The sequence below is a fragment of the Orycteropus afer genome, unplaced genomic scaffold (assembly GCF_000298275.1).
Source record: "Orycteropus afer afer isolate SDZICR_OR568_19922 unplaced genomic scaffold, OryAfe1.0 scaffold00355, whole genome shotgun sequence".
In the NCBI taxonomy this organism is placed as follows: domain Eukaryota; kingdom Metazoa; phylum Chordata; class Mammalia; order Tubulidentata; family Orycteropodidae; genus Orycteropus; species Orycteropus afer.
Genome location: NW_006921942.1, coordinates 2,183,956 through 2,200,483, shown reverse-complemented (window position 1 = coordinate 2,200,483; position 16,528 = coordinate 2,183,956). Strand labels below are relative to the sequence as shown.

At 38.8% G+C, this 16,528-nt stretch overlaps 1 protein-coding gene across 1 annotated transcript in view; it reads left to right on the top strand.

Moving 5' to 3' along the window:
* Positions 1 to 16,528, top strand: part of SCMH1 (Scm polycomb group protein homolog 1) — a 248,716-nt gene that overhangs the window by 19,830 nt on the left and 212,358 nt on the right. Inside the window, exon 3 of the mRNA XM_007952712.2 lies at positions 13,780 to 13,850. Within this exon, the coding sequence (XP_007950903.2) occupies positions 13,780 to 13,850 (71 nt within the window). The remainder of the gene's footprint in view (positions 1 to 13,779; positions 13,851 to 16,528) is intronic.

Here is a 16,528-nt window from a genome sequence, read left to right as displayed (position 1 = left end):
CTTCCCACAATTCATCTGGCTTTCGGTCACTGGTGTTCAATGCATCAAATCTATTCTTTAGATGATCTCTAAATTCAGGAGGGATATATTCAACAAAATCTACTAGATGGAGACAAATGTTTTCAACATACATAACAAAGGACTAATATCCTTAATCTACCAAAAAACTCTTAGTAATCTGTGAGAAAATAAAAGAACACCTAATAGAAAAAGGGCTTTGACAAAAATAAAATTTAACTTCTTGTAAGATGGCAGAATAGGCAGACAAACTACACAGACTCTCTTCAACAAGGAAAAGAAACCAATTGACAGAGATATAGAGGATAATCCTGGAACCCTGACCTTTGAAAGGAAGTATACAGAAGTGAATTAGGCACCAACAAGTGGAAAAACCTGAATGAAAACAGTGAGTACAGAGACAGTTGGAGCTGCAGATTCTCAGCTGCTCTGATGGGACCAACAGCATGAATATTTCCAAGTGGTGTTGGGACCTGAGAGTTGACCTAAAGATCAGCCCTGGTCACCCAGAGCTGCAGGGATGTCTGCACAGGTGGCCTATTACTTGGAAGGGAAACAGCAAGGAGGGAGACAACCTGAGTTGTGGACTTTTGTCTGTCTGGAGGGTGCAGCCATTTTGATTGTTTGCAAGCGATGGCCATTTTGGATATTTAAAGTGACCGAGAGAACAGCCATTTTGAATCTTTACAAGTGGAGGCCATATTGTATTTTAAAGTGACAGCATTCTCCTCTGGATTCCAGGAACCTAAGAGTAGGCTCTGTTTGCCAAGGATGGCAGGGACATACAAGAGTCTGACAATGGGGAAGGAAACAGGTGGTGATTGTATAAGTGCTGCCAACTAGCAATAGAGGAGCACAGTACCCTGCTTACATAGGTAGCATCCAAAGAAAACAAAAAGCATGGGCAATTCACTCCAACATACAATCACCAATTAAATAAAAACAAAAAAGGTTACTACATCTTGGAGACAGCAGAACATCACAGGCCACACAAAGAAACAAGGTAAAGCAGGAGAAACAAGGGACCAGGATACAGACCCAGAACACATCCCTGAGGAAGAAGCAGCATTGAAACTCCTTGATAAGGAATTCAAAAGAATTATATTTAAGTACCTTCAGCAGATTGAGAGACAGATCAAGAAAAACACTAACAAAATTGAGGAAAACACAGAGAAAACCCTAGAACAATTTTGAAAGACAATATAAGAACAAAATGACAAAATAAATAAAAAATTAGAAATGATACAAAAATCTAAGACAGAAATCCAGAAGATTAATATTAAATTTTCAGAAATAGATAACATATTGAACAAGTAAAGGGATAGAATTGAATCAATGGAAGACTGAGATTAAAGACAAATACCTCAACACTTCTTTGGAAAGGGATCAATCAGAAAAAAAGATGAAAACAAAATGAAAAAAGCCTAAGGTTCATGTGGAATACCATCAAAAGGAAAAGCCTATGTGTAATCAGAATTCCAGAACAGGAAGAGACAAAGAAAACCACAGACAAAATTGTCGAAGATTTCTTGGAAGAGAATTTCACTGGTACGATGAAAGATGAGAATATATCTGTTCAATAAGTCCAACGAACCCCAAACAGGATGGACCCCAAAAGAAAAATTACCAAGACATATAATCATCAAACTCATCAAAACTAAAGACAAAGAAAGAATCCTGAAAGCAGCATGAGAAAAACAAAAAGTTACCTACAAGGGGCAACCAATAAGACTAAGCTCGGATATCTCAGTAGAAACCATGCAGACAAGAAGACGGTGGAATGGTATATATAAAACCCTAAAAGGGAAAAATTTCCAACCAAGAATTATATACCCATCAAAACTGTCCCTCAAATACGATAGTGAAATTAGGACATTTGCAGATAAGCAGAAATTAAGGGAATTTGTTAAAACCAGACCAACCTTATAAGAGATGCTGAAGGGAGTCTTCTGGACAGAGAACCAACAACAGCAAACAACAACCAAACATTAACACACATGATGACATAACCCAGAAACCAACCCAATTATGGAAGTATCCAAAGTAAATTGTAAACAGGGAACCAAAGACAGCAATTGACAAATGAGGACAACTACAGATTAAAAAGAGGGAAAAAAAACTGTAGTTATAGAATTTCTAAATGATAGGGAAGTCAAGACAACTGCAATATAGAATGGACGATTCTAAACTTGGGAAGAAGATTATAAATCACAGGGTAACCTCAAAAAAGATAAACCTTCACATCAAAATAAAAAAAGAGGAGCAGCATAAATATTGAGCAAATACTAAAACAGTAGCATAGAAGAAAGTGATAACATGATTCATAAGCAAAATGAACTCAGCACAGAGAATTATATGGAACAAAGAAATCAGGAACACCATGAAAAAGCACATAACAAAGTGACAGTAACAAATTCATACTTGTTGATAATTACATATCTTACAAGGGACTTATCTTAAAAATTTGTAGAGAACTCCAGCACCTCAACAACAGGAAGATTAGCAATCCAGTGGAGAATGGGCAGAAGATATGAGTGGACACTTCACCAGGGAGGATATTCAGGTTCCCAGTGAATGCACCTGAAGAAATACTCATGATCATTAGCCATCGGAGAGATGCAGATCAAAACAACATTGAGATGCCATCTCACCCCAGCATTAATGGCAAAGTTTCACAAGACAGAGAATGGCAAGTGCTGGCGAGGATGTGGAGAAATTGGGACTGTCGTGCACTGTTGATGGGATTGTAAAATGATGCAGCCACTGTGGAAAGCAGTGTGGCAATTCCTTAAAGGGCTGGAATTGGAAATGTCATTTGACCTGGCAATCCTATTGCTAGGTATATATCCTGGAGAGGTGTGAGCTGGGACAAGAATGGATGTGTTCACACCCATGTTCATCACAGCACTATATACAGTGCTAGAAAGATGGAAACAGCCTATGTGTCCATCAGCAGAAGAATGGATAACCAAACTGTGGTACATAAACACAACGGAATACTTTGCAACACTAAAGAATAGTATGGCTTCTGCAAAACACTGCATAACATGGATGAACTTGGAGGACATTATGCTGAGTTAAATGAGTCAATCACAGAAGGACAAGTATGATATTTGTTCATTATTGTAGAAAGTCAGGGAGGGGTTTATATATGGAAGGAAACTTTCTTTGTTGGTTGCTGGGGGTGGAAGCGGAGGGGAGGAAACACTGCAGAGAAAAAGGAATGCATTGACCCAAGTCATTTTGGTTTTGTGTGTTTCACTGTACATAAATTATATTTCAATAAAATGTATTAAAAATAAGTATAAATTGTCTAATATGCCTAAAAAGATCTTCAACTCCATTAATAATCAAAGAAATCCAAATAAAAGTCTAACAGTATTTTTACTTTTTCACTGCTTCTTGATGTTATTATTAGGTGCTGTCAATTTGGCTCAAACTCATAGCAACCCTATGAGCAATGGAACAAAACCTGCCCAGTCCCACAATCCTTGCTATACCTGAGTCCATCATTGCAGCCACTGTGTGAATCCATCCTGTTGAGGGCCTTCCCCTTTTTCATTGACCTTCCACTTTACCAAGCATATCCTTCTCCAGAGAATGGTTCCTCCTGACAACATGATCAAAGTAAGTGAGACTAAGTCTGGCCATTCTTGCTTTGAAGGAGCATTCCAGCTACACTTCTTCCAGGACAGATTTTTTAGTTCTTCTGGAAGTCCATGATAATTTGAGTATTCTTCACCAACATCGTCACAACTCAGAAGTATCAACTCTTCTTCGGGCTTCCTTATTCATTGTCCAGCTCTCACATGCATATGAAGCGATTGAAAATACCATGACTTGGGTTAGGCTCACCTTAATCTTCGAGACATCTTTGCTCTTTAGTACTTGAAAGAGGTCTTTTGCAGCAGATTTGCCCAATGAAATAAGTCATCTGATATCCTGACTGCTGCTTCCATTGGTGTTGATTGTGGAACCAACTAATATGAAATCTTTGACAACTTTCAGTCCTTCCTCCATTTATCATGATGTTGCTCATTGGTCCAATTGTGAGGCTTTTCATTTTATTTATGCTGGGATGTAATCCATACTGCAGATTGTAGTCTTTAATCATCAGTAAGTGCTTCAAGTCATCCTCACTTTCAGCAAGCAAAGTTGTGTCATCTGCGTATCACAGGTAGTTAATGAGTCTTCTTCCAATCCTGATGCCACATTCTTCTCATGATCCAACTTCTTAAATTATTTGCTCAGCATGCAACTTGAATAAGTAGAGTGAAATGATACAACCTTGATGCACTCCCTTCCTAATTTTCAACCGTGCATATCTCCTTGTTCTGTTCGAACAAAAGCCTCCTGGTCTGTGTACAGGTTCCTCATGAGCACCATGAGGAATTCCCAGTCTTCTCAGTGTTACTCATAATTTGTTATGATCCACACAATTAAATGCTTTTGCATAGTCAATAACATACAAGTAAACATCTTTCTAGGAGCTCTGGTAGTGTAGTGCCTGAAGCACTTGACTGCTAACCAGAAGGCTGGTGGTTCAAACCCACCAGCCACTCCTCGGAAGGAAGATGGGGCAATCTACTAACGTAGTGATACTGCCTCAGAAACCCAAGGAGGGGTCGCTATGAGTCAGGTCCGACTCAGCAGCATATAAAAACAACAACAACAGCAACAACAAACATCTTTCTGGTATTCTTTGTTTGAGCCAAGATCCATCTGACATCAGCAATGATATCCCTCGTTCCACATCCTCTTTTGAATTCAGCTTGCATTTCTGGAAGTTCTCTGTAAATATACCACTACAACTGTTTTTGAATTGTCTTCAACAGGATTTTACTTGCGTGTGATATTAATGATATTGTTTGATCATTTCCACATTGTGTGGGATCACCTTTCTTTGGAATGGGTACAAATATGGATCTCTTCCAGTCAGTTGGCCAGGTAGTTGTCTTCCAAATTTCTTGGCATAACTGAGTGAGTGCCTCTGCATGGCATCCATTTGTTGAAACATCTCAGTGGGTATTATCTCAATTCCTGGAGGCTTGTTCTTTGCCAGTTCCTTCAGAGCAGCCTCGACTTCTTCCTTTAGTACCATTGGTTCTTGATCATATACCCCCTCCTGAAGTGGATGAACATTGACTAATTCTTTTTGGTACAGTGACTGTGTATTCCTTCCATCTTCTTTTGATGTTTCCTGCATCATTCAGTATTTTGCCCATAGAATCTTTCAGTATTGCAACTCAAAGCTTTAAGTTTTAACTCGGTTCTTTCAGCTTGAGAAATGCCGAGCTTGTTCCTCCCTTTTGGTTTTCTAGCTTTGTACATTTCATTATAGTAACTGACTTTGTCTTCTTGAGCTGCTCTTTGAGATCTTCTGATCAGCTCTTTTATCTTGTTATTTCTTCCATTTGATTTAGCTACTTTCTATTCAAGGGCAAGTTTCAGAATCTCTTCTGACATCCATTTGTTCTTTCTTCCTTTCCTGCTTTTTTTTAATGACCTCTGCTTTCCTCATGGATGATGTTCTTGATATCATCCCACAATTCCTGTTTTTTTTTGGTCATTGGTGTTCAGTGCATCAAATCTATTCTTTAGATGGTCTCTAAATTCAGGAGGGATATGAACAAGGTCATATTTTTACTCTTGTGGACTTATTTTAATTTTCTTCACATTCAACTTGAATTTGCAGTAGTTGGCGGTCTGTTCCACAACCAGCTCCTGACTGTGTTTTGGCTGAAGATACTGAGCTTTTCCATTACCTCTTGCCACAGATGTAGTTAATCTGATTCCTGTGCACTCCATCTGGCAAAGTCCCCATGTATAGCAATCATTTGTGTTGTTGAAAAAAGATATTTGCAATGAATAAGTTGTTGGTCTTGCAAAATTATATCATGCAATCTCCAGCCTTATTTCTATCACCAAGGCTATATTTTCCAACTACTGGTGATTCTTCTTTTTTGCATTCCGATTACCAGTGATAATCAACACATCTTGATTGCATGTTTGGTCTGTTTCAGACTGCAGAAGTTGGTAAAAATCTTCAGTTTCCTCGTCTTTGGCTTTGGTGGTTGGTGCATAAATTTGAATAATAGTCGTATTAACGAGTCTTCCTTGTAGGCATACGGATATTATCCCGTCACTGACAGCATTGTACTTCAGATTAGATCCTGAAACATTCTTTGTGATGATGAATGCCAAGCCATTCCTCTTTAGTTTATCATTCCCAGCATAGTAGATCATATGGTTGTCTGATTCAGAATGGCCAAAACCAGTCCATTTTAACTCACTGATGGTTAGGATATCGATCTTTATTGTGTTCCATTTCATTTTTGACAACTTCCAATTTTCTTAGATTCATACTTCATACATTCCATTATCTGATTATAAATTAATGTTTGCAGCTGTTTCTTCTTATGTTGAGTCATGCCACATCAGCAAATGGAGGTCCAGAAAGCTTTACTCCATCCTCATTATTAAGGTTGGCTCTACTCTGAGGAGGCAGCTCTTCCCCAGTTTTATTTTGAGTGCCTTCCAACCTGAGTTTGGCTTCTTGCCCTATATTGGATGTTTCAGGGCTGTTCATTGTTTTCCTGTAATATATCAGACAGTGTTTCATTGCTATTCATAAGGTTTTCACTGGCCAATTCTTTGAGAAGTGGATGACCCCTTCCTTCTTCTGAGTCTCTTAGTCTGGAAACCTGTCTACCAAGGGTGACCCTACTGATATTTGAAATACTGGTGACATAGCCTGTAGCCTCACAGCAACACTCAACCCATCACAGTACAACAAATTGACAGACAAGAGGGGACTTAGTGTTACCACTAACAGTGCTTCTCATTGCCATCAAGTCGAATCCAACTCATAGTGACCCCTCCTTAGGTTTCCGAGGTGGTATATCTACGGACGTAGATTGCCCAGTCTTCCTTCTGAGGAGTGGCTGGTGGGTTTGAACCGCCAGCTTCTGGTTAGCAGTCAAATGCCTTAGTCAAATGCACCATCAGAACTCAGTGTTATCAAAATTACGAGGATTGTTCAAACTCATTTTAGCAAGGATATAGGAAATAGGCAGTCTCATGCACCATTAGTTGGAATATAAAGTGGTATAATCTTTCTAGAGGTATTTTAGCAATATGAAAACCAAAGCCACTGCCATCGAGTTGATTCCAGCTCATAATGACCATAAAGAACAGAGTAGATCTGCCCCATAGGGTTTCCAGGTTGTTAATTTTTATGGAAGCAGACTGCCTCACAGAGTCGCTTGTGGGTTTGAACTGCCAACCTTTTGTTAGCAGCCAGAATCTTTAACTGCTATGCTACCAGAACTCCTTATTTTAGCAATATATAATCTGTCAGAATCCAAAATATACATACCCTTTGTCTATTAATTCCACTCTTAGAAATTTACTGTAAGGAGATAACAGTTTTAAAAGATATATGCACAGTGATACTCATCAAAATTAGAAAAATTCATAAATATCCATCAATAGTACTTAACAAATACTCTTGTTAAGTTATGTAAATTATTATATGTTGTTGTTGTTATTTGCCGTCGAGTCGGCCTCGACTCATGGCGACCCCTCCTTGGGTTTCTGAGGCAGTATCACTATGGAAGTAGGATTGTCCAACATTCCTTCTGAGGAGTGGCTGGTGGGTTTGAACCGCCAGCCTTCTGGTTAGCAGTCAAGTGCCTTAAGCACTATGCTACCAGAGCTCCTAAATTATTATATAGTAGAACACTATTCCAACAGTAATCTTGGAGTAGGATTTCTGATGTAAAGATAATGATTATCCTTGTTTTTATAAATTTGGGTTTCACACTTTTGGTGGCACAAACTAGAATTCTTGTGGGATCATAGCCAGCATGAATGGAGATGCCTGGCATAACCATGTCAGACTAGGAGCAGTTGAAGAGTTTGGGGCATATTTAGAAAGAAAGAAGTTCCCTGGGTAGTACAAATGGTTTGTGTTTGAGTAATAATCTGAAGGATGGCAGTTCAAAGCCACCTAATGATGCTGTGGAAGAAAACCCTAGCAATCTGGTTCTGTAACAATTACAGCCAAGAAAACCCTATGAAGCAGTTCTACTCTGTTAACACATGGGGCTGCCATGAGTTGGAATCAACTAGATGGCAAGGTAAAGGGATTAAATGTAGTATGTCTACAAGCATTGAATGGAGGTTAGAGGAATGCAGACTTTGACTGACTATATAAAGACTCAATAAAAATTAAATTCTGTCCATTTACACTTTTGAACAATAGCCAAATAATGAGTGTGTCATCATTGGAAGTATTCAGTTAGCCATTTAGGTCTCAATTTTCGTATCACCTCATCAAGATGTCTTTCTTGACCATCTTGTCTAAATAGCATACACATCCTCTACACTCCTTTTTTCCTCTTACTCTGCTTTATTTTTTCTTCTTTTGAAAAGATCCAGAAATTTTATAATTATGTGTTTGGTATCTCTGTTATGCTCTGGACCAACCAACATATATTTATGTGCCTCTCTTCCCCCTTAGAATATAAGCTCCATGTGGGCAGAGACGTTGGCTGTTTTGTTCTTTACTGTATATCACACAAATTGAACCAAGTTTCGCATGTAATAGGTTCTCAATAAATGTTTGTTGCATTAATGAATATTGGAGAAGGGGATTCATGCATTAGACTAGGTGACCTCATGCTTTGCATTTTGTAACTCTTTAAATTTCTAAAAGATATTTTCATATAGTTTTTAAGTTCCTTCAGTGTGGGGATCTTATTTTCTGATAATAATAATAAATGTAACTTTCATTTCTGGTACCTAATTGTTGTTGTTGTGTGCCCATCAAATCAATTCTGACTCATAGCGACTCTTTATGACAGAGTAGAACTACTCCATAGAGTTTCCTAGGCTGATATCTTCATGGGAGTAGATCTCCAGGTCTTTTCTCCCTTTAGGGGTGGTGGGTTCAAGCAACTAAAGTTTTGGTTGGCAGCCTGGTGTTTAACCATTGTGCCACCAGGTCACTTTCTTGTGCCTTCAAGTTTATATAGTACTTTCATAAGCATTATTTATTGATATACATCAGTTCTTGTTATTTGTATTATATCCTATAAAGTTGCTGAGAACAGTGAATTAGCAAATACTGAATCATTGCTCCCAACGGAAATAAAGGGTGAAGTTCACACAGGCCTCTGGTCACACATTTTCATCAACTCATCAATATATAACTTGTTTCATGTGTGTTTTTGCTTAAAGACACCTTTTTAAATATATATTGTTGTTTCATTAATATTGAACTTACAGCTAATAACTTATGCCTGAACAAAGCTTATTTAACTGATAAATTTTTTCCATAAGGCAAATCACCACCTTGTGCTTAGAAATATTAGACAGCCCTCCAGCCCTGTGCTTGGGAACCATTTTAAATAGCAAAACTACCAACAAAAATGTAAATAATGTGGCCCTAAATAGACAATTAAAAGGATACACGTTTACAGTATGATGGCTGAAACAAGAAGGCAGAGCATCATCTTGTTTGACCTCAGCTGGAAACGTGTGTGATAGGCAGCTCATTTTTCACTTCTTTTTGCATCTGCAAATGACCACAAAAGCACCATAAATATTGATTTTGGGGTTATAGATAAATTTTAGCAAATAGTTTAAGTTTTCAAATATGGAATCCACAAATAAGGAGGATCAGCTATAAATGAGATGGCTGGCTTTTTCTCCAGGAGTCCCAGTGGCACAGTGGTAATCAGGGATTATCATGAACTTTAATATTAATATTAGCTAAGTATAGGCCCAAGTGTAGGTTAGACTTCCCTGTTCTGCATTCTCACAGCAACCGGTAATACCTCATTAATTCAAATTTATTACAGTTGTAACATTATTTGTACAATTTTTTTACTTAATATCTCTGCTTATCTCTAGACTGCAAGCTCCATGAATTTAGGAACCATGTCTGTCTTATTCCCCTAACATTTAATGCAGTTCTTCACACATGGGAGTTTAATAAATATTGGTTGAATGAACAAATTGTATGTATAATCTTGTGAGAAAGGAATTATCTTTGTTTTTCAGATGAGTAAACTGAGGCTTGGAAGGATTACTATTTAATTTACCTAAAATGGTCAGTTATAGAAACAAGACTTTGACTAGCCTCCTCCGACTCCCAATCCTGTATTATTTTGTTACACTGGTTGTTCCCTAACCACCGCCACAAAAAAACAAATCCACTGCTGTCAATTCAATTCTGACGCCCCCCCCTCGTAGTTCCTAGACACTAGGTTATAAAGATAACCTAGGGAGCCTTTGAATATACAAGTTCTTAGGCCATACTCAGGGAGCTCTGGTAGCATAGTGGCTAAGACACTTGACTGCTAACTAGAAGGCTGTCGGTTCAAACCCACCAGCCAGTCCTCAGAAGGAAGATGGGGTAATCTTCCGTAGTGATACTGCCTAGGAAACCCAAGGAGGGGTCGCTATGAGGTGGGCCCTACTCGAGGGCACATAACAACAACAACAGGCCATACTCAAAGCCTATTGAAGGAAAATCTCTGAAAGTGGGACCTAGGACTTTATTTAAAAAATAAAACTACTCAGGAGATCTTTGATAATGAGTAATGTTTGGGACTCAGTGATTTATACCATTGGCAAACTACTGTTCCTAGGGCCAAATCAGCCCACTGCCTGTTTTTGTAAATAAAGTTTTAGTGGAACTTGGCCATGCTTAATACACGTTATATGGCTGCTCTGACATTGCATTGGCAGAGTTGAGAAGCTGTGACAGATTTTATGACCTGCAAACCACAACATTTTTCTTATTTGGTCCTTTACAGAAAGTTCATCAACTTCTGATCAGTATACCTTGCTGCTTGTAGTATTTCTTCTGTGGTTATTTTAGTGCTTGGAGATAACAGTAGATGTATGATGTCTGGCTCTGTGATGGATGTAATTCATTGCCTTCAAGTCCAAGAGCACTGGAGACACAGTGATTAAGTGCTCATCCTCTAACCAAAAGGCTATTCAAACATACCAGCTGCTCTGCAGGAAAAAGATGTGGCAGTCTGCTTCTGTAAAGATTTACGTCCTTGGAAACCTGTGGGTCAGTTCTACTCTGCTTTATAGGGTTGCTATGAGTCAAATCAGCTTGATGGCAGTAGGTTTGGTTTGCCTTCAAGTCCATTCCAACTCATGGCAACCCCATGTGTTACAGAGTAGAACTGTCCATAGGGTTTTCTTGGCTGTAATCTTTATGGAAGCAGAATGCCAGAGGTTTCTTCTGCAGTGGGTCTAATTGTGTTAAAACTGCCAACCTTTACATTACTAGTCAAGCACAAACTCTTTACATTAGCCTGGGACCTGGTCATATAGTAGGTGCTCAAATATTATTACTGAGTCAATAAAAATAAGATATTTTTCAGTCTACCCAAGAATAAGTATTAAAACATAGGTAATTCAAGCATACAAAGATCGGAAAAATACTAATCTAGGTATGATTCAAGCCAGTCAGCCTTCACAATGCCTTCACTGCTTTAAACAAGAGTTTCCTTTTCATTTAGTTAGAAATAGGATGTTCTCTAAATGGTGGAAAGTCTGAGGTTTCTGACCTATATATGTTACAGCACAGGGATTGATTACCAGACTTGTGTTGTGTAGTACAAAACTAAACTCCAAACTCACTGATGTGGAGTCAGATCCGACTCATAGTGACCCCTCCTTGGGTTTCTGAGGCAGTATTTCTACGGAAGTAGATTGCCCAACCCTCCTTCTGAGGAGTGGCTGGTGGGTTTGAACTGCCAGCCTTCTGGTTAGCAGTCAGATGCCTTAGGCACTATGCCACCAGAGTTCCCTGAGTTGTGTAGTTGTTGTTTTTGTTATGTGTCATTGAGTCAGACCCAATTCATAGCGACCTCTCCTTGGGTTTCCGAGACAGTATCACTACGGAAGTAGATTGCCCTATCTTCCTTCCGAGGAGTGGCTGGTGAGTTGTGTAGTAGAGAACTGTAATTAATACCTAATTATTTTGGTACTCCTCATGATGTTATAATTTTTAAAACTAAATCTCTTGGGTGCTTTTGGTCACAGCTCAGAGTAATACAAGCAGTTACCCAGGACTAACCATATCACTTGACCTGAAATTCTACTAATATAGTATTTGTTAGCCACATGTTAAATTTAAATTAAATTAAATTTTAAATTCACTTCCTCACTCACGTTAACGCCACATTTCAGGTGTTGACTAGTTACATGAGGCCAGTGATTACCTTATTGAATAGCACAGATACAGAACAGTTCTGTTATTATAGAAAGTTATTGGAAGTGCTTCTTTAGACGCTAGAGTGTAAGAATTGTAGCCTAGTCAAATCTAAGGCATACTATTTGACTTAATTCTTCATTTATGAGGCTGGAATAAAAAAATTGTAATGCTTTCTTTTTCTAATAGCAGACTGTGATAAAATGTATTCAGTCCTTGCTTTAGGGCTTTCTAAGCTGGCAAGAAACTATCAAATTCTGATAAGCTCTTTAAATCTTTGACTCCAGGAAATACCCATCTCATTTACCCAGTGGACTAACTGTCTAGTCAAGATAATTAATCAATGGCTAGTTCATGAAATGGTTCAGAATTGACCATGTGATTTTGGGCCAAATATTTAGCTTAGTTAAGGAATGGTGGGAAAGGGACCGATTTTAAAACAGAAGCTATGAAGTCAGTAGAGTGTAAAGTGTTGGCATCATCTTTGGAGTGATTTAAATTTCATCATTCAGTTACTCATTTTTATTCCCAGCAGCTAGTGCTTTTTGCATGGCCCAAAGGGGCCTTGTGCTGCTCCACTACAGAGGAAACTTCAAGAAATGCTGGTTTGCTACAGTATTTTAGCTTGTGAGAGTCTCTGGGACCTTCCCTGCTCCATCATGGGGTCACCTCTAGGTGGGTATTAGGAGGATTTTGGTAATTAGTTAACATATAAATAAGAATGTGGTAATCTTTTGTGATCTAGTGAGATAACATATTTAACAGCCTGACCCTTAAAATATATTCCCTGGCCTGAGCATTGTGTCATCTGAAAGATTGTTTCTTTAATGCAGTATGCCTCAGACTTTGAGAGGCTGTATACTATTTCATGAGGCTAAATTCCCAACGTGCTCTTATTTCCTGTTGTTAGAAATATTTCCCATGTCCTACTTTTTCTCTAAATTACAACATGCTTGTCATTTTGCACCTCAGAGCAGTGTAGCTGTGTCAGGGATGAGGGTGGGAGGTGGGTGGATGAAAGAACCACTTTTGACACTGAGGATTCAAGTATAATCTCACTTATTCTGGCTTCCCCTCCTCTTACGTCCTCCCACCTCATGTCTCTAAATAGACTTTCTTTTATTTTTCCCAAACTGTGATGGTGGGATCCAACCATATTGGGTGTTAGAAGCTGTCACTTGACAGCAATAGGGGTTCTCTCCAGGAGTCAGATTGTTCAGAAGGAATTCCCCCACCTATCTTCTGTCTCTTCTGTTTTCCACAAACTGCCTGGGCATTTCTTCAAGATAATTGGTTTATCTTGCTCTGGCATTTAGGATCAAGTTACTTATTACTCCTCTTCTGACAAATGAATATATTCCATTTTCTTAATACTCTTTGATCTGAAACAGGGAAAAATAAGTTTTCTTGTGTTCCAAAACAGTCTGAAATGGCTAATGTTTAGTGTAGATTACTTGCTTCGTGACAGCATTTTTTGAGGGAGTTGACTATGATAAAAATTTCTATTTCCTTTACAGGTCATTTTACCTGGGAAAAATACTTAAAAGAAACATGTTCAGTCCCTGCCCCTGTCCATTGCTTCAAACAGGTAATTGATTCTCAACATCTTTACTAGGTGGGAGGCAAGTAGTTTTTTTGTGGTCCTCAGACAAGCAAAACATGAGGTAGGAACCCTTGAGCTTCTCCCCTTAGTAACCCAGAATAAACTTTTATGTGAAAAACATAAGAAGTAATATTTAATCATCATAAGTTCCAGCAGCAGATACCCTTCCCAGCTTCATCTCAAGCAACAACCTTTCTTTCTTACTTCCTTGAGGGTATTCTTTGTTACTGTTCATTTTTACTCTAGCTCTTAATTAAAATGGATAGGAAAGAGAGTTATGGTCCAGGCAGTTCTGAAAAATGGAGCAGCATCAGTTCTCTGTATTAACACCCCTGCCACAATCTTATCTTTCTTTAAGCGTGTGGGCATAGAGCTCTGTTGGTGAGCATTTTCAGAACGCATCAGAAGTAATCCAGAGCTTCTCACATAGGAGTAAGTGCCCCAAACAATGTGTAGATGATGCTAACCATATCAGTATATGATAAGGCTGTTAGGCAAAGAAGTGTACTGCTGCTAAACAAAGCTAAATATCAGGAAGTTGTTTATATCTCCCTCCTTTAGTACTCAATGATTATTTCCATAAACTATCAACATTTCACTTTTGAGTTTGAATTTGTATATTTTCAAAATAAAAATAGAATTTAGGACTTCTGTGCACTTGTGAAATAATAGACTAGATTCATACACCCACCTGAAATAGTTTTTTCAAAAGAGACAAAATATATATATATATATATATATATATATATATGTGTGTGTGTGTGTGTGTGTGTGTGTGTGTATTATATATAAATTTTGGTGAAGTTTACAGAGCAAATTCACTTTTCATACAGCAGTTCACATATACTTTGTCTCGTGTCATTGACCACAATTTACCACAATGCAACAGCTCCCCTCCCACTTCCTCCCCATGGTTACCTCTTCCCAGTGTCCATCCCTCCATACTCTCCTGCCACCTGAGCTATCTCCCTGTGCATAAGCAGCCCTTACTTCTCCCATGATTGTTCTCTCCAGGGCATGTGTCTACTTGAGGTAAATGTTTAACTCACATTCCTGTACTTTGTTTGGCTGGAAACCACAGGTGTGGGTTCAATTCCAGACCTGAAGGGCAGCTAGGGGCCATAGTCTCAGTGGTTCCACCAGGCTCTATTGGACCAGCAAACCTGGTCCCCACCTTCTTTTTTTTTTTCCTCCAAATGATTTTGAGTTTTGTTCCACATTGTTCTCCTTCTCTATGCAGGATCTCCTACATCCGTTCCAAGTGGATGACAGTGGTAGCCAGGCACCATCTAGTTCTTCTGGTCTCATAGTTGTATAGGTTGCAGATCAGATGGTGTACCAGTCACTAGGACTGATTGTTTCCATTAATTTTGGTTTTCTTCTTTCTTCTTGATGAGGAGAGACCCATCTTTGCATCTAGATGGCAGCTTGCTAGCTTTTAAGATCCCAGTCGCTACTCGCCAAAGTAGGAGGTGGAACAATGTTTTGTATAGTATGTTATGCCAATTGAGCTTGATGTGCCCTGTGACTATGGTCCCAAGCCCGCAGGTTCAACTACTCGGTCACTCTGCGTAGCTGGCTGTGACCAAGCAATGACCACAACCTTGCCCCTTGTCAGCTCTCTGTACACCTGGGAATTCTGATCATGCATGTAAACTTACAGGATCATTGTCTGTCAACCCTATATATGATCTTGGATACAGTCCCCATTTAGACATACCTAATTGTTTAGCCTGTCCACCTATCTATCCGTCCATATACCCATGTTTGCCTTCACTGGCAACTCAGTACTGTATATGCAAAAGGGTTCATATTTGTTGTCTGTACCTCCCATGTACCTCTCTATGTCTTTCTCATCCTCAGCACTGCCATATTGGTCACTCACATTTGGTACATTGCCCTTCTCTTCACCCAAATCAATATTTATCTCTATCTATCTAACAGCGTTCCCTCTCCTCCCCTCCCACCCCTGGTAACCAACAAAGAAAATTTCCTCCAATAGATAAGCCTTTCCTTAACTTTTACAATAACAGACTAATACAATATTTGTCCTTTTGTGATTGACTTATTTCACTCAGCATAATGTCCTGCAAGTTCATCCACGTTATGCGGTGTTTTGCAGATTCTACATTATTCTTTAGCGTTGCATAGTATTCCATTGTGTGTATGTACCATAGTTTGGTTATCCATTCCTCAGTTGATGGACATCTAGGTTGTTTCCATGTTTTGGCTATTGTAAATAGTGCTGCGATGAACATGGGCGTGCATATATCTGTTCTTGTCATGGCTCTCACTTCTTTAGGGTGTATACCTAGTAATGGGATGGCTGGGTCAAATGGTATTTCTAATTCCAACTTTTGAAGGAATCACCATACTGCTTTCCACAATGGTTGTACCATTTTACAGTTCCACCAGCAGTGTATGAGAGTCCCAATTTCTCCACATCCTCGCCAGCATTTGTTATTTTCTGTCTTGAACTTTGCTACTAGTGCTGGAGCAAGATGGTATCTCATTGTTGTTTTGATTTGCATCTCTCTAATAGCTAATGATCGTGAGCATTTCTTCATATGTTTGTTGGCTACTTGAATATCCTCCTTGGTAAAGTGTCTATTCATATCTTTTGCGAGACAAAATATTTTTAAACAACAGTTTTCAAGTCACTT